This window comes from Hemicordylus capensis, chromosome 1 (genome assembly GCF_027244095.1).
Source record: "Hemicordylus capensis ecotype Gifberg chromosome 1, rHemCap1.1.pri, whole genome shotgun sequence".
In the NCBI taxonomy this organism is placed as follows: Eukaryota; Metazoa; Chordata; class Lepidosauria; order Squamata; family Cordylidae; genus Hemicordylus; species Hemicordylus capensis.
In genome coordinates this window covers 326,361,561-326,379,850 of record NC_069657.1, presented here as the reverse complement: position 1 = coordinate 326,379,850, position 18,290 = coordinate 326,361,561, and the positions used below count along the sequence as shown (strand labels likewise).

Here is an 18,290-nt window from a genome sequence, read left to right as displayed (position 1 = left end):
CTTGAGTTTCTCTTTCACAACAACCCTGTGAAGTATTCACTCCAAATGCAAAAGGTTGTTCGAGAATACTGGTAGAGGTGAAAGAGGGACATAGAGAGAGTGCATGTGTGCAAATGAATGTAAAAAAATGTGGAGAAAGCAGAGACAGAAAGAGAACTATAGAAACCCCTTATCTGAAAATGTTGAAAAATGTCTAAAAAGAAAAACTGCCACCACAGTGATGTGATATGAGTACAATCTTTCAAAATAATAATAAAAAAAAATGCTATCTTTTGTCCAGCTGTTTCCATCAAAATACAGATCATACTTGAATTAATTTGCTGCTCTGCTTGAGATTTCTGGTCTCATTGTTGATTCTAAGATGATATTATTGGTAAGGTTTATATATTTAGTAGAATCCTTTAGGGAATATTATGCATTTCTACCCTGTTGAGATATGATCCCCAACTATTGGTCTTTTTTTTAATTTTTCTGGAACACTGACAGACTTTCTTGTTTGGGCTGGATAGTAATGGCTGACAGGAAGGAGGACTGGGGCAATTTAAACCAGTAAATAATGTAAATATCAAATGGGTATTCTGATTTTATTGTATTGTTCTACACTGTTGTTTCCGACCTTGAACTCTTTGGATGGAGCAGTTTACATTATTCTACATTCATCAGAGCATGCATCATACCAACTTTATTATAAACTTGCTAGCCCTGCCCAGAACATCTACAGGCTAGAGCTTTATTGCTCTCCTTAAAGTCCCACCACAGCCCCTGCTTTATTGCTCAGTGTCAGCCACCCCACTTGCAGCCACACCTCCCCTCCCCCACTTTCAGACACCCACTCATAGCCATCTCCCCTCCACTCCCCCACTTGCAACCACCCCACTCACAGCCACCCCATCTCCTCCACCCAGCCACCCCACTCACAGCCACTCCTCTCCTCCTCACCACCACTTTCAGCCACCCCACTTGCAGCTACCCCTCCACTCCCCCACTTTCAGCCACTCCACTGGCAGCCACCCCTGCTCCTCCACCCCCTCAGTTCACCCAACCACCACTCACTCCTTTAGTTCCAACCGCTGGCCTCTGACACCCTGCTGAGTCTCCTCATGAGGAGGGTGGCGAAGCCGGGACAGGAGAGAGTACTGAGAGCCATCTGTGCAGGCCAGATGGGAAGCCCTGGCTTTGCTGTCCTTCTCATGAAGAGACTCAGGAAGGCATCAGAGGCTGGTGGTTGGAGCTGAGGGAGTGAGCTGTGGCTGGGTGAGCTGAGGGAGGGAGGGAGCAATGCTGCTGCTCCTTCTTCGGCCCTCCTCTTGGCAGCAGCTGCTCCTCCATCTGCTCCCCAGCCTCCTCCTCTGTGCCTTCTCTCCTTCTCCCCTCCCCTCACTCTGAGTGTTGTCAGAACTCTTGTGAGATGTGCCATGTACCACAGGATTTGTTACATACTTCCTAACGCTTTTAAATATAAACAAGATTCTGGTTGTAGATGCTGAATAGAGTTTTTTTGCCTGGCATTATATTTCTTTTGTCTTAGACTAGTTTAGAATCACTATCTAAAATACAGCAGCTCTAATCTTTGTGACTAGCAGTGTGCCCGAACCGGTCCGGCGGCCATTCCAAAGAATGGCCGAACTACCGGACCGGTCCGGCCCTGCCTGGTTCGGGTCCGGGTGGGGGGTATGCCTTTAAGGGCGGGAGGGCTTGCTTAGCCCTCCCGCCTCCTTGCCCCCGCCAGCGCCCGTATTGAACAGTATAGGGGCGCTGGAAACCAGCTGCCCCCCCGCCGCCGCCGCCGCGGCGAAATAACCCCCAAAGCCAGCCAGCCAGCCAGCCCTCCCTCCCTCCCAGCTAGCTGCCTGCCCACCCACCCGCTCGCTCACTGGATAAGAAACAAGAGGAGCTCCGGCACAGAGCTCCTCTCGTTCGGAAGGCCTCCTGCAGAGTGGCGGCTTGCGCGCGCGCGCATGCGCGCGCCACAAAGCACGCCGTTCTCCGGAGGCCCGGTCTACCCGCCGGGAAAGGGCCGGGTAGACCGGGCCTCCGATCGCTGGGTAGACCGGGCCTCCGGCGATCGGAGGCCCGGTCTACTCAGCGATCGGAGGCCCGGTCTACCCGGCCCTTTCCCGGCGGGTAGACCGGGCCTCCGGAGAACGGCGTGCTTTGCGGCGTGCGCATGCGCGCGCGCGCAAGCCGCCATTCTGCAGGAGGCCTTCCGAATGAGAGGAGCTCTGTGCCGGAGCTCCTCTCGTTTCTTATCCAGTGAGCGAGCGGGTGAGCGAGCGGGTGGGTGGGTGGGTGGGCGGGCAGCTAGCTGGGAGGGAGGGAGGGCTGGCTGGCTGGCTGGCTTTGGGGGTTATTTCGCGGCGGCGGCGGCGGCAGGGGGGGGGCTGCTGGTTTCCAGCACCCCTATACTGTTCAATACGGGCGCTGGCGGGGGCAAGGAGGCGGGAGGGCTAAGCAAGCCCTCCCCGCCCTAAAAACAAGGCCCCCCTTCGGTGCCGGTCCGGACTTCTCCGGACCGTGCACATCACTATTTGTGACAATAACAATGGCAGGTTTGAATGGGCGCCCATTGTTCTGGACCTCAAACAAAGAAAAGTGTTCTAGCTTTTGACAGTTTATCCACTGCCATGCATGTAAAAGTGACATTTCTTGCTACACTCACAAGGTATATATTATCTAAACTGTGACCCTGTGGACAAGAACTTGTGCATTTTATTCAAGCACAGCATCTAGGAGACTTTAGGAACATCTGAACAAGTTATGTTGTTTAAAGTTTCTCTGCTCCAAACAAAGCAATTCAAATTATATTTAAATTATACCTCCGAGCTCTCTGAGGTTCAGCAGACCTGGTCTGGCTTGGTCTTGGCTCACAGGACATCCAAACAAGACTACTGTAATGCACTCTTACTGGGAGTTCGCCTTTTGTGAAACTTAAGGTAGTTAAGAATACATTTGATTTCCTTGCTAATAAGAAGAGGACACAATGTTATGTACTAATAATCCATTGTCTCTCTTTGTTTCATATTGTCTTCCAGCCAACCTTAAAATAAAGTGCTATTTGTGTCTGATAAAACTGGCGGGGTGTCTGCAAAGGGTTGGTCCATGCAGAGAGCCTAATTTTTAAACCTAGTATAATATATAAGAACACACAAGTCTTTACTGCTTGAAGATATTACCTTTTTGAAATTGAAGATATTACCTTTTATTTGCAACTTCCATTATTTTTAGAAAACGTGTGGATATTGCAAGTACCTTAATTCTCATCTTGAACTAAAGGTTTATTGGATATTTTAATTTTCCTTGTTTTCTTAAAATAAAAAAGTGTGCACTGTCTGTGTGAAATTGTAGAAATGATATTCATTTTTCTTTTACACATGTAATACAATTTATGCAGCATTTCAAGGTGTTCAAAGAGCTTCACCCATATTATCCTGTTAAACTATTCAATCAATAAACTTATTCAATCAATATTTATCTTGCTTTTCATAACAATGGAAACTGAATTAAGTGATAAAAAACATGCATAGGAGTAGCTTGCCAAGATTAAATAACTAGAGTAAGCAAGCCAGTCCCACTAGTCTGTTCCAGAACTGATGGATACAGTACAGGTATACTATTCATTGAATAAGGGTCTTGCAACAGTTCAGCCATGATATTTATATTAAAACATCACGTCCAGAAATGGATACCTCTTAATACTAGATTTTGTGGTCAAACAATGCAGAAAAATCTTACAATAACTCTGAAAGGTCCTCTACTCTTCACAGAAAAGTCCTCTACACATTTTGTAAGCATGGGTTCCAACAACCTTTTAATATAAAAAATCTACACAGATCCATTGATGAGTGGGAACAGAACACTTTTACCAATATGAACATGGTAGTCTTTCTAACAGACCTGCAACACAGTTCACTCTTTTTATCTTTTGCAAATAGAGATTCAGCCAAACTTAGAAGTGAAAACAAAGTCTGTGGACTTGCTCTTTAGAACTGAGCTTTTACTGAATTTTTTTTTTCATTTTTGCAGATTCTTTAGGATAACTTTTCAAACTGCTATATTATGACCAAATCTTAACAGATTTCCTACAGATTTGAAGAGGGGGGAAACCTACTTACTCTCTCTCAAACTGCAGGTGGCTCATAAAAGTTTCACTTTTATGATCAATAGAATTTTTAGATCAGGCTGCCTCCTCTGCTATTCTTCTGGATATAGCATGCTTCTTCAGAGTCAATGTTCAAGCTACTGTACATCAAACACTTAGTGAGTCTGCAAGCAATTTGCCAAAATGGTGGCTTTTTACTTGAGGTGGATTGGATGCATGGTTTGGATTTTAGGACCAATATAATATTTGGGCTGTAGCAAATTGTTATTGATCCTTTAGGATCTCTCAGTGACTTTTCATACCATCAACCATGGTATCTTTATGGGTCACCTGAGGCAGGTAGGATTGGGTGGCACTGTTTTATGGTGGTTCCATTCCTACCTCTTTGGTAGATTCCAGATGGTGTCACTTGGAAATTGCTGCTCTGCAAAGTGTGAGCTAAAGTATGGAGTTCCACAAGGCTCCATATTGTCTCCAATGTTCTTTAACATCTATATGAGACCACAGGGAGAGATGATCAGGAGATCTGGTGCAGGGTGTTAGCAATATGCTGGTGACACTCAAATCTATTTCTCCATTTTGACACTCATCAGGAAATGGCATAAATCACCCATATATGACTGCCTGGAAGCGGATGAAGGATAGGGCTAGATGAAGGATGTGAAATTGTTTTAATTGTGTGTATTCAGTTTTATATTTGTTGTTTAGAATTGTGTACATCCACCTAGAGATATACATATCAGGCAATATATTATTATTATTATTATTATTATTATTATTATTATTATTATTATTATTATTATTATTAAAACAATAATAATAATAATAATAATAATTAAAATAATAATAATAATAATAATAATAATAATAATAATAATAATAAGAATAAGAATAAGAAGAAGAAGAAGAAGAAGAAGAAGAAGAAGAAGAAGAAGAAGAAGAAGGGTAGATCAACTGTCTCTCCAGTGGTTGTTGCTGGTGCCTATCATGTTTCCTTTTAGATTGTGAGTCCTTTGGGAATAGGAAGCCATCTTACTTATCTATCTGTGCAAACTGATATGAGAAACGTTTTTGCTGTTCAAAAGTGGTATATAAATATCCAGAACCATAATAATAAGTAATGATGAAATATAAATTCCAGGCGCCTGCTTATAAGAGCTCCATAAAAAATTGTCATCTAAATAAAAAATTCTGAACATTTGAAGAGAATGTTTAAGGCTATGTTCTATATAAGAACCATAATAAGAGTACAATAAAATAAAATAAAATACCTAAATAATGTTGTACATCCAGGGATGTATTTTAAATTATAGAGCAAACAATTCAATCTAGTATGTACATTGGTAAATAATGAAATAATTTTTGAAGAGGCAAGAATAGAGTTGATACAATTTGGTATCGAAGTTTCAAATCACTCCCAGGAGCTGAAATACAAGAAAAACAGGCTGGGTAACCTCAACAGTGTATTATTGGCCATTGCATACCAATTAAATATCACACTGCATTACACTGTGGGTTTAAAGTCTACTTGAAGCAGGGAGTCCTCAGACAAAGGTAGAACAGTAGCATTGTAATGAACTCATTAATGGCTTAGATAAATATAAATAATTCATGAAGCCATATTCCTAGCAGAGGTATGAAGCAGCAGATCATAAATTATTGCCTAAAACCCCTTTTCTGCAGTGAAGCCTTTAATTTAAGGGAGTGGAGTGTGAAATACCTCTTTCGAGAAGCTAGGTCCAATGGAATAATATGAACATGGCAGTCTTCAAAATGAGCTTATTCCAAACAGCATTTTAATCATGAGCTTCTCAGCTGACTGAAATTTAAAAAACATAAAGAAAATGCCCCCAAACAATAATACTGTCTAAACAGATGTTAATGCCTCCAAGAGGAAAATATTGACAATAGCTTCATTGGGGAAAGGAAGTAAATTTTAATAAAACCGTAAATCCATGCAAGTTCTTTGTCCAATTGTCTTTAACTCCTTGTACAGATATACTTGCATAGTTTTTGACAAAGAATGAGCAGTGGTGCTAGAAAAGAATTAGTAAAACAAAGCACAAATAAAACAGAAAAATGCAAGTCTACAATTGAGTCATCTTCTCCTCACATCACAGAACACTGCAGAATACCATGAATACTGAACTCTTATGCACAAACATTCTGAAAACTTCAGGTGTATAGTCTAAACTTTTAAACTTACATGAGTATGGTGTTTCCAGGTATCCATGGCTAATATTAATGCTGCTGGAAGGCTGTGCATTACCACCCCATCCCCCATATTCTTCTTTTTTGGATGGCAACATTTAAATGTCCAGAGTGCATGCAGCTTGCATGCCTGTGCCAGTCACCAGCCCTAGAGCACCTGTGGCCACTGGCCACCTGGCCAGCCAGCCACCCCTCCCTACCAGATTTTCCAGGCTTTTGCCCTAGCCTCCCAACACCCCCCCCATCTGAAGACTGAAGATTGAAGAAGAAAGAGTAGACTCTCAGAGACCAGACCACAGAAGTGGAATACTGGACGCAATGTGGGTGAGTAGTACCCATTACACACACACACACACACACACACACACACACCCACATGATTCTGGAATTCTTTATTCGTTGGGGTTTTTTCCTGTTTGGAGGGAGGTTTGGAGTTGCAATTGAATTTAAAAAGCTGTATGTTGTTTAGTTTAGAAGAAGTTTTAATAGGGGTTTCTGTGTGTGGGAGGGATCCCCATTAGCTAGTACTAGTAGGTGGTTAGAAGGGTAGCGTAGTCTTGTGGTTCTAAAACACAATTCTGTCTTTTTCCCCATTCCAAAGATTTGTTTTGCATTTTTATAAAACAGAAGCCTGTCCTCCAGCCCTCTGTGCCCATAATATAAATATAGTATTATTAATATTCTCTGCCCAGCAGCCTACAGGCTCTGAGTAGGCACACACTCCAGCCTCCTCACTGGTGTTCTGAGTGTAGATTCTCTGGTAGCAAAGGAGAGCGGATTCATTGTTCATCACTGAAAATGAATCCACTCTCATTTGCTACCAGAGAGTCTGCATTCAGAAAACTTCAGAAACAACAAAACCCAGTATCCCATGGGCGTGTGGGTATGGGGATGGTTGGCACCCTATCTGCACTACACTACACCACCACTCGCTCTGGCCGACCCAGGTGCCCCCCAAGTGGAGTTATGGGGCTGCTGAATTCCCCATTATTCCCCTTGGGGAAAGAGTTTAAAGACGCACAAACTTCAAATTCTTTAAAAACCACCCCTTTGCCCAATTTCTTTGAAATCCGGGTGGTAGCTTCCTTGAATGCATTGGGCACTACCACCCACCACAACCCACTCTGGGGCACCCTAGTGCCACCCCCCCCCCATGGAGTTATAACTAAGGCTACTGAAATCCCTATTATTTCCTATGGGGAAAATCTTAAAGACACGTAAACTTCAAAAATAATTTAAAAATCAGCCTTTTGTCCAATACCTTTGAAATATGGGAGGTAGCTTCCTTGCACCCATGGGGCACTACAACCCACCACACCCCACTCTGGGCCACCCCAGTGCCCCCCACGTGGCGCTATAAGGCTGCTGAAATCCCCATTGTTCCATATGGGAAAAATCTTAGACGCGTAAACTTCAACAATTACTTAAATATCACCCCTTTGCCCAATTGCTTTGAAATTTGTGTGGGGCACTATCACCCCACCCCACTCCCAGACACTCCTTTGGCCCCAGGACCCTTTTTAATATGAATTGATTTGGAAAATTCAGGTATGAATTGAATTTGGGGTGATTCGGGGGGGGTCAGATTTGGACCCAAAAGAAATTGGGGGTGTGTGTGTTTCGATTTGGGTACAAATCAAATTTTTTAAAAAACCAATTTGTGCATATCCCTACTCAATGTGTGGTTCCCCTTGGTTCTATAGAGAAAACTGGTGATTTCTTGCAAAGTATACTGATAAGCCACTGCACAAGAATGACTAAAGGAGATATATTGTGGATGAAATTTCAAGTCATCTTGTGTGGAATAAGCCTTAGACTGAAAAATATGCTAATTAAGAACTGAACCATTTAACACTGCATTTGTTTGGGATTGGGAGCTGCCTGCTTTTGTTACCCCTCATTAATTTTTGTAGGGGATGGCCTTACCTGTATTGTAGCAGTGGTGGGCTCTTTTTCTGTCCCTTAACTGTTTAAAATGTAAAAGGATCAGTGGAGCTCATTTTAGCATCTGCCTACCAGCATCCATATCCCCCCTAAAATGCCCTGGAACAACATTATTTTTTGGACACAAGGAGAAAATATGGTAACCTATGGCAATCAGCTGTCAAAAGATATTCAGCTATTCCTAGTTCTAAAACAGTATTCTAAAATACTATTCCTGGTTCTAAAATAGTTTTAAAAAGAGACAAAAGCCCTCACCTCTACTATGCAATGGATACATCTCCCCAGTATGAACATGAATGCATCTGAAATGCAAGCAATGGCATATGTGCCATTTGTTGCATTCTGAATCTCTCTGTACTGTATTCATTTTTTGACTAATGCAAAAGGAGCTTAAAGCACTTAATTCAGCTGAACTTTTCACACACCTCTATGGTGAATATTTATGAGAGTATCATACTGAAACATATTATATAGTGGGCAAATGCTAGGCCTATGCACCATGAAAAATAACAGATCTAATCTGACCTGACATGGAAATTTCCAGGAGTTGATATGGCTGCCCAAAACCGTAGTGTCTAGTCAGATTGGATTGGAACTCTGACATTGTGTCAGAAACCCAGCTTTCTCCCACCTTATCCTTTTCTCTCTATACCTTGTTGTACCTGGGATGATGTAGGATCAGAGGCGTAACTATAGGGGGGGCAGGGGGGCACGTGCCCCGGGCGCCCTCTTTTTTGGTCACATGGGGGGCGCCGCCATGACAAAAAAATTAAAAAAAAAATTTTAAATTTTTTGTTAATACAAATGTTTCCTGCTCAGTGCAGCAGCGCTGCAGCAGTCAAGGGAGCGCATCAGCGCCCCCTCCCCCACGAGCGGTCCCTTCCGCGCCGCCTGCACCCCCCCCATTGCTTTGCTGGCGCCTGGCGGCCAGTCAGTGGCCTGGCTTGGCGGCAGCGGTGGGCGCTTGTGAGGAAAAACCTAAGTATAATATAGTATGTTGGGGGCGCGGGGGGCGCCATTTCAATGCTTGCCCCGGGCGCCGTTTTCCCTAGTTACGCCTCTGTGTAGGATACAAGAGAGAAGATGCACAATGTCCTTCACTTCCAGAGCAGAAGAGCAAGCTAGCAAGCCTCTGATCTTTCACTGGCTTGAGATTTAAAGAGGGGAAAATCTTTTTCTCCTTTAAATCTCAAGTCTTGCTGAAGGCAAGGAGCTTGTTGGCTAGCTATTCTGTTCCGGGCGGGGGGTGGGGGGGAACCTAACAGGAACCCATAGGATGACAGAGTTTTTCCCTGTTAAATCTCGAGCCGCAGTGAAAGGCAAGCAGCTAGATCTTGTGCTTTGGGAGTGAATAGAACATTGTGCCTTCACACACTTTCCTCCCAGTGGGGTCAGAGAGAGAGAGAACAGTGGTGGAGAGGAAGTGCAACAGACATGTCAGAACTCCTACAGAGTTTCACCACAAAAGGAGGGAATTTTGACATCAAGGGGTCCAACTGTCATTGCAAAACTCATTCCAATAATGCCTGACAAAGGGCATATCGTGCCCAACATGACTGTTGGACCTAACACAATACACAGGCCTGGCAAATGCCTGCTGCTGGCAGTAGAAGTTGTTGATCTCTCCCAAATGACTATGATGGGAATTCAGTGAGATAATTGCACAGTGGAGCTTTCTAATTCAGCTGTGGGAAAGAAAAATGAATCCTTTTGTACCGATGGACAACATATATTTCTAACTCAGATATATCAACCTTTCTTACAAGGGCTGACAAGTAAGAACTAAAACAACTAAAGACCTTTTTATTTCTTCAATCTTTTACCCCTTAGGGGCTGCAAGCACCTCTCAGCTCTCCTGCTTCTGTTTGACTTTCTTATGGTTGGGGTTTTTTGTGGGTTTTTTGCTGTTTTATGGTTTTTACTGTTTAACTGATTTTAAGGTTTTAAATGTGATTTTTATGGAGTTTTATTGTATTTTAACTTTTGTATACTGCCTTGGGATGTTTTATGAAAGGCAGTATAAAAATCTAACAATAAATAGGGGGATGGGCCTTTGTCCCACCCCCTCACCTGACTACCGCAAGAGCTGCCCTGATTGGGCAGGGATGATTAGGAGGTGTGGCTGGGGTAACTGTTGAAGTCTGCCACACCGCCTCCATTCAGTTTGTTGCCTTTCGGCTTCCCCTCCCTCTTGTCCCTAGGAACAGAATGTGCTATGCTAGTCTTCCTTTTGAGGGCCTAGTAGGGATTTTTGGCCCTTGGCTAATTGGCCTTTGTTGGGGATCTTTTTGCCTACTCTGTTCTGTTTATCCTAGTATTCGTTAGGTCACAACTGGGTGGGTACAGTGTGGGTTGGGTAGAGGTTTAGACGTTGGTGAGCACCCTTGGGCAGTTAGTAAGGGGTTGGATGGTCAATTTTTCCTTAGAGGCCACATGGCTCAGAGATCGTGATTCGCCAGGATACTTCCTTCTGGGCTTGGGAGATATAAAGCCCAGAAGTGCCCAGACCCTTTGGGTTCACAATGATGGAGATGAAGAAGCAGGTGACACTGATTCTATCCTGGAGTCAGGGTGCGCCGCCCACGCCAGGCTCAGGAAAAGGACTCTCACGTCTGGACCTGGCCCGTATTAGGCCCGCACTGTTGCAAGGTGAAGTTTACACCACTCTCAGTTTGCCAATCTGATTAGCAATAGAGTTGTGGCCCTTTTATCCAAACTAGTTGTGTTGTGTCTTTCTTGTGACTGTGGGTGTGGGGGAACAGTGTTCTGGAGATATAAAGCTGTGCTCCAGGGCTTCTGCATACTTCAAAAGCAGTCCCAAAGCTGTAAGGAACCAGTGGCTCTGCAAGCAGCACATCTGTAGTTTTCCTGATTTGAGACTATGGGGGAAAGTGCGGAAGCACAGCTTGTGCAACTACCAAGACTTAACCGCATCAGGGCTGCTTTTGAAGTGTATAGCAGCCCTGGGGCACAGCATTAGCTCCCTAATGTGGCACATATCAGCCAACAAACATAAATACTACATATCTGGTTTGCCAAGCATGCAACATAAGTTAAGTGCACTGTGGTTTTTATCCTTATCACTGTGGTGGTATCAATATATCCAACCTTATCAATATCCATTCACACTCATTCTCTATTTTCCTTCTCTTTACCTCACTGTTTATTGTCCTTGAATTGTCTTAACTAAACTTAATTTGTGCCCTACAGACAACTCTGTACTTGCCCCCTTCCACCAGTTACCCACTGACTTTCACTAGGCTTTGATTTGTACCTCCCAGTGACTGAGGGGAGCTGTGTGTGTGTCCGCGCGTGCATGTGTCTAAATAGTATTTTATGTTTACTTCTGACATGCATCATTTTAACTTTCTCTCCAGGGAGAAAAGAAAGGCAAATCAAGATGAATGTAGGTATCAGAGTTCTTAACATGGTAGTGAAGCAGGCAATTGAACACAGTGACACAGTTAATCATATGGACTCTGTTAATCATATGGACTCTTAAAATACACACACACACAATTGCTTTTCTTTTATGAGAAACACAAAATATACAGTAAAAATCAAAATTTACCCTCTCATCAAATGGAGATAAGGGTTACAATATGTTCACACTCATACATGCAAGAAGAAGCAGCAGTAGCAGCAAGCTCTACATATCATTTCCAGTAGGGTGTGTTTTGATATAACTTGTTGATATTAAAGGTGCTAATGGTTTTGGTTTTTGTTTGGTTCTTTTGCTAGCTCCATTTTCATTAGCCTTGTTTTTTCATAAAACACAGCATCCAGAAATAAAGTCCTTCAGAACTGAAAGTAATTTCAACAGGAAAACTCTGAAATAAGTTGATCTATAAGCAGGGTGAAACGTGTCAAAATATCTTGGACATCACCTATCAGAAGAATTGAGGCTGGCCAAATGTAGATTTGAAGTATTATTTCTCAGTTCTTCACAAATTTTAAGCATTTGGAACTTGAGAAGCGGTATCCCTGTAGCAGTCAAAACATGCTTCTTCTAAATATTAGCAGTTGTAAATGTTATTCACAAACGCAACACATTTTTCATCATCTTTCTCACTTGCTGTGACTCACTAGATGCCTATTCTACTATTAATCTTGTTAAGATGTGTGAAGAAAATAATGAGCCCTTTCTCACAAACAGTGAGATGGGCTACCGGGCACGTGGTGAGGAAGGAGGTGGAAATTACTTCCCCCACAGACAATTTCCCAGTTCATGCTGTGTGTGTGGATTGCGCACCCATATGGACGCCAGCTGCCCCCAGCAGGACTGAGGTTTGGGGGCTGGGACATGTCGGAATGCCAGAACTCCTTCAATGCACCATGTGAATGCACGGTGCATTGTGGGGAACCCCCAGCGCTGGCCGGGAGCCACTCCTGTGTCAGTGCCACATAGCACTGACACACAAGCGCTTAGCCCAGGTTAGATGGCTGCCTTAGCCTGTTCCCGGCTGCACCTGCAAACAGCCTCCATGGGACCAATGATAATTCACATACATGCTGAGTGATCCAGCAAAGTGGGTCTCATGATCAAAAAGGCCCGATTGCGGAGGGTGAACAGGGAGAGCGGATTAGCCCGCTCTCCCCGCAGACGACCAGCCAGTCTGCTCTGGGCAGCCACAGCAGCTGCGCACACAACTGCCAGCTCTGTCCTGGAGCTGTCTGGGGCTGGGGAGTTCAGGGGGCGCGTGGCCCCTGGAAGCTCCAGTATGTCCTACACGAGAGCACAGGGCATACTGGAGAGACCCCCGAGCCGGGAGGCTGCTTTTAATCCTCCTGGCCGGGGGGCTACTCATGAGTAGCTGCACCATAGCAACTCAAAAGCAAAAAAACTGGGTTTGCAGAGCACTCGCTAGGAGGCTAGCCCGATTTTCTACAATCGTGTGAATAGCCTAGCATTTCACTCACAAATTATTAGCTCTTTGAGGCTGGTATCACACTCAGCCTATCTCAGGCTAGGGAATCCCAGCCTGGGTTAGGCTGTACATGAGAAATGCCAGGATTGGCCCGATCCCTGCAGGGCAATGCTGCCTAGCTTAGCTTTTTTGCTCAGCCATTAGCTGAGGTAAAGGGAGCAAATGCTCCCTTAACCCAGGCTTCCTGCTTGTGTGAGCGCTCAGGCCACTTCCAGACTGGCCACACAGAGACAGGCATCTAGAGTGCCCATCTCCTTAAGGAATCCCCCAATGCACTGCACTCAGTGCATTGTGGGATTTCCAAAGGCCGGGACACATTGTCCCAGCCTCTAGAGCTCTGAGGAATCCTACTGCCAGAAATATATGAACGCTTACCTGCAGGGGAAGGTGAGTTTAACTAGCCTCCCACCACCCGCTGCCCCACCCACCTGTGTGAATGATCTTTTTGAATCACCCAACAGATAATCACTGTAGCTACTCTTATCCAGCACTACAGACAAGCATAATTTCTAACAAATTGATCTGTAATCAATTACTATTTTGATCTGAAAGTATAATACAGGAGAACTTCAATATCCTCAGATTCCACATCTGAGGATTCACGCATCCAAAGCTGGGTAATTGACACTCAACCATGGTATACACTGGGGAAATAGGCAAATAAGGGGTTAATTTCATGTATCTGCAGGTTGGTGATGGCCAGAAATGACCTTGGAGGTCATTTCTGGCCATTTTGTGTTTGGGTTCTTCAAAATCTCTCTATTTTTAATTAAAACAAAAAACCCACAATTTTCGGCCAACTTTCAGCCATTCAGGAGCACAGCTCAACTAAAGGGGACCAGTGAAGCATGGTAGGCACATCCCCCCCCCCACAAAATATCTGGCCAAGTTTTGATGGTTTTTCAAACCTCCAGCAACCGATCCCATAGCCCCAGTGACTCGATATTTGTGGTTTCCATACCCGCAATTGCAATGGGGAACAGAACTCCCGTGAATATCAAGGTTCTCCTGTAATATGGTTTAAGATATTTAGGTTGGTTGAGTTGCTTGCTTATAGGGAGTCCTGAATCCTCTTAAGTTCAACTCTGTTGAATCCCACATCTGCTATTTCAACAGGGCTTTATAACTGAAGATACTGGCCAACATCCAGAGCAGTCTACTGCTGGTATTTTATTTACCTATATCTATGTAAACTGCTTTGGGAACTTTTGTTGAAAAGCGATATATAAATATTGGTTGTTGTCATCATCACTGATTATGCAAGGCTATATAAACCCAGTAACACTGCATGCACGCAAGTTATGCAACTGCAAAAACTGTGAAAAGATGTTACACAAGAGTAAGCTCATTGCAAGCAATTTTACTGGAATGATGTACCCTTGCTTAGTATTGCATCCAGTCCTAACATAAGCTGCTACACAGCACTAACCCCTGCACTGCTCCGCACTCTCTTTGAAACATGGGCGGTCTTGCACAAGAATGCAAATAGTTTTCAGGGTTCACTCATATGTCAGAACTGCTCTTTAGAATGGAAACAACTAACTTTTCATTCTTTCACTCACTCACTCACCTGTGCTCCAGACAGAGCGCAGAGCCCAGAGCTGCATGGCAGGAGATGTTAGGGGCACCATATGTTTGTACCTAGGAGATCAACTAAGGCTAAGAACAACTTGTTTTTTTATTTACTATTTGTCTTTGATTTATTTTTAGCCTACTTTCCAGTAGGCTTATGAGATCAGCCAGCGCGTGTGTGTCTATCTGTGTGTTTCCCCCCTGCCCCTTGCTATCAACTTTGCAATGCCTGGGCCATAAACCAAATTCGTTACAGCTGTAGGGACACAAAGGGACACATCAATGACATAGTGTGAGGCACAAGAGCACTATCTTGTGGACTGTCTAACTGATTTGAACCAAATTAGGTACAGTTATAGTGAGTAATCCACAGGAGCACCTCAATGGCAAAGTTTGTGATGATGTCATCCCCTCCAATTCAAGATGACAGACACTTGAATGTTTGAGACACAATTGGGCTAACTTGTGAACTGTCTAACCAATTTGAACCAAATTTGTTACAGATGTAGGAACACATTGGGATAGCTCATAGGCATAGTTTGTAATGATGTCATCCACCCTGATTCAAGATGGCGAACACATGAATGTTTGAGGTGCAAGTGGGAACCGATTTGGACCAAATTTGGTACAATTGTAGGGACACATAGGAACACCTCAAACACATAGTTTGTGATGATGTCATCCACCCCAATTCAAGATGGTGGATGCACAGATGTTTGAGGTGCAAGTGGGCTAACGTGAACTTTCTAACCAATTTGGACCAAATTTAGTCCAGTTGTACGGAAAGTGAAAAGAAAATAGACAGATAACTTTTTACTAGAACAACTTGTTATAATTGTGTGATAAGTTTGGCATAAAAAGATGCCTGATTAGGGTCTGAGATTTGACAAAGAATGTTAATGTTCCTTAATAGTCAGTAGAGGTTTCCTTTCTGGAATTAATATTTGGAGATGATCTTTGGTACAGATACCTCTGAAATGTTAAGAATGCAGAAAACCATTCGAGGAAAGGAACACATAATACCTACTTCCAGATAAGGAAAGGGGGCTGGTATGTTTATATGAAGGAACCAAAGAAACAGCTTATTACAGATGGAAAGCCCGTGGCATACTGAGTCAGAGACAGAGCTGAAGGCATCTTATGATATGCAGAGTGCATCTCTCTGGGGATCAGTTGTGAGATAGCAAATTTGCTGCCTTGTAGGAGTGTGCAAGCTGTTTGCCTCCACTAATGTTCTATTTCTGATGCAGATCTGTAAATAAAGCAAATATTACTAAAACATCATAAGTCTTCAGAGCTCTCGCCTCCAAAAGAATCTGAAAGCTGGGTAGTGCTATCCCAGATCATCCCTCTGGAAAGTAGGGAATGCAAATTAAAGGTATTCTAGATAGGTCAGTGACTGGTTACAAGGGGAAAAAATATCACAGTGATCTTAACTGGTACACATACTTATCCAATGTGCATCAAAAGGAAGTGAGGACACACTTATCTTGCCTCTTTTGGCAAAGTTTCAGAAAAATGAGTGCTCAAAACCAACATTAAATGGGATATCATCATAAAACAAGTTGCCTTTTGTTATACAAAGGTAAATAAACATGCTATTAACACAGAAATTTGAACCACTACCAACATAAATCAAACAGAGTAGACATAATTTTTTGATCACTACACTGATCCAAATATGACTGTTTTCAATTAGGGTTGCTCATAGTTTATTGTAGTCTGAACTGCTGCTGGGTTTTGACCATAAGTTATTTATACAGTGAGGGCAGGTCCTTTGTTTAATTCCCCAATAAGGCCATAAGTAGAAAGTATGGAGAATGTATGTTGTTGCCAAACAAGTCCAATGTATCCTACTCCCATTATACTGCCACACTGAAAATTGTCTCATCCTTTTCCCATTTCATTGTGTGCTCTTTGTAGGAGCAGACAAAATGCAATGACATTACATCAATTTGTTAAAAAAAACAACCCTAAACATTGCTGGGGAAGGGGGAGGGGGAAGGGGGGGGCTAGTGCACATGTAGTTCATATCACACATAGGGCAGCTTCTCACAGTAATGCATAAGTTCTTAGAAAGCCAGTAGGAGAGGAACTGCATCATCTCATACAAATCCACCTGAACTTAAGTCCAGCAATTGGACATGTTACCAACTTCAGCCCAAGGGGTTACGTTAACTTGACCAAGCTGGTAACAGGTCTGGTTGGCTAGTCCAAGCCCAAGCGGATTTGAGTGGGTTTGTACCACAAATTGCATGGCAGTGCATGCAGCATGGGACCTCCACTTCCTCTCCTAAAGACTGTGTAAGTACTTATGGGTGATCATGAGAAGTCACCCATAGGGTAGAAATTGATGAGTTATCAAGTGGAAAGACACTGAACAATGTATGTGCCTATGTGAATCAGCTCTCAGAAGTTAGCTCTCAGATGTGTCTGCAATAGGCATCAAGCTATCTAATATATACATATAAAAACATCAAATGAAATAAGAAACTCTTCATAAACACAATTTATGAACAGCTATTAATACAGCTGTTATGTAAGCTGTATGTGCCAACAGTAGTACACTGGCAAGAACTTTCCCCAGTATACTTCCACTTCATAATATAGTGTTTGTCTGCAGAGACAAATGCTGTGCTCAGGGAGAGATTCTCTCTGTGGTGCCCCAGTGGGGAGTAGTAGTGAATGTGAAAGTGGGGAGTGGGAGTGATGGAGTACATCAGCATGATGCCAACTACGTACAGCATACATTGTTACATATTGCCTGAAGAGGGCTAAACTTCAACCGTATCTAGACTGAAAACATATGAATGTTTAAAGCCATTTCTAAAAGAAAATTAAATTATCTGATCACAAACATTAGTTTAATAATCCTCCAAGAGATCATTTGGTGTATACAGAAGAACTGATGTTCAGTGCCATTATTTACTTTTTGTTTGCCAATCTTAAGGCTTAACGTGTATCAAAACATGAATCAACACAGCCAGAAACAACATACTGAAACAATATGTGCTAAACAATGATAGCTGGACTATGTCCACCAAAAGCCAGACCAAATAAAGAAGGTGTGCAGCATTGGGTGTTGAGAGACAGGTTTATGCATCCCACTAGTATACGCAGATAAGCTTCCCAACTGTGTGGCCTTTCTGTGTCCTAGTTATTCAAGGGCAGGCAGAATGGGAGCATCATTTGCTGCACTTGATGCTTGTTTTCAACACACACACACACTGCCCCACCCGAGCACTGTTTGTTTGTACTGGATGCCACTAAGCTGAGCAGCAGAGAGCATATATAGGGGGAGGGGAGAGAGATTTTCTCTGCTCCCATCCCGTCAATGTACATCAAGGGTCCTCGGGAACATGTTTCTGGAAGCCAAAAAGTACTTTTGTGGGGAGGGAGGAAGCATATCAAACACCGCTCCCCCCTCCGCCATGTGCATGTTTTGAAGCAGCTGCTTTGCTGCTCTCTGCTTTGCCTTCCTAACCTGTGCTACACATCAGCCACTTTCTTTACCAGAAAACACCATGGACTTCCAG

General features: G+C 43.4%; 1 protein-coding gene across 6 annotated transcripts in view; it reads right to left on the bottom strand.

The window, feature by feature from the left end:
* The window catches only part of GRIK2 (glutamate ionotropic receptor kainate type subunit 2), an 808,572-nt gene that overhangs the window by 63,438 nt on the left and 726,844 nt on the right, over positions 1-18,290 (bottom strand). The window contains exon 15 of one of the 6 annotated variants that reach the window (XM_053302833.1): positions 15,574-16,006. The exons of the other annotated variants lie outside the window; for them this stretch is intronic. Within the exon in view, the coding sequence (XP_053158808.1) occupies positions 15,990-16,006 (17 nt within the window). The 3' untranslated portion in view covers positions 15,574-15,989. Of the gene's footprint in view, positions 1-15,573; positions 16,007-18,290 lie in introns of those variants that run through there. 6 annotated transcript variants of the gene reach the window in all.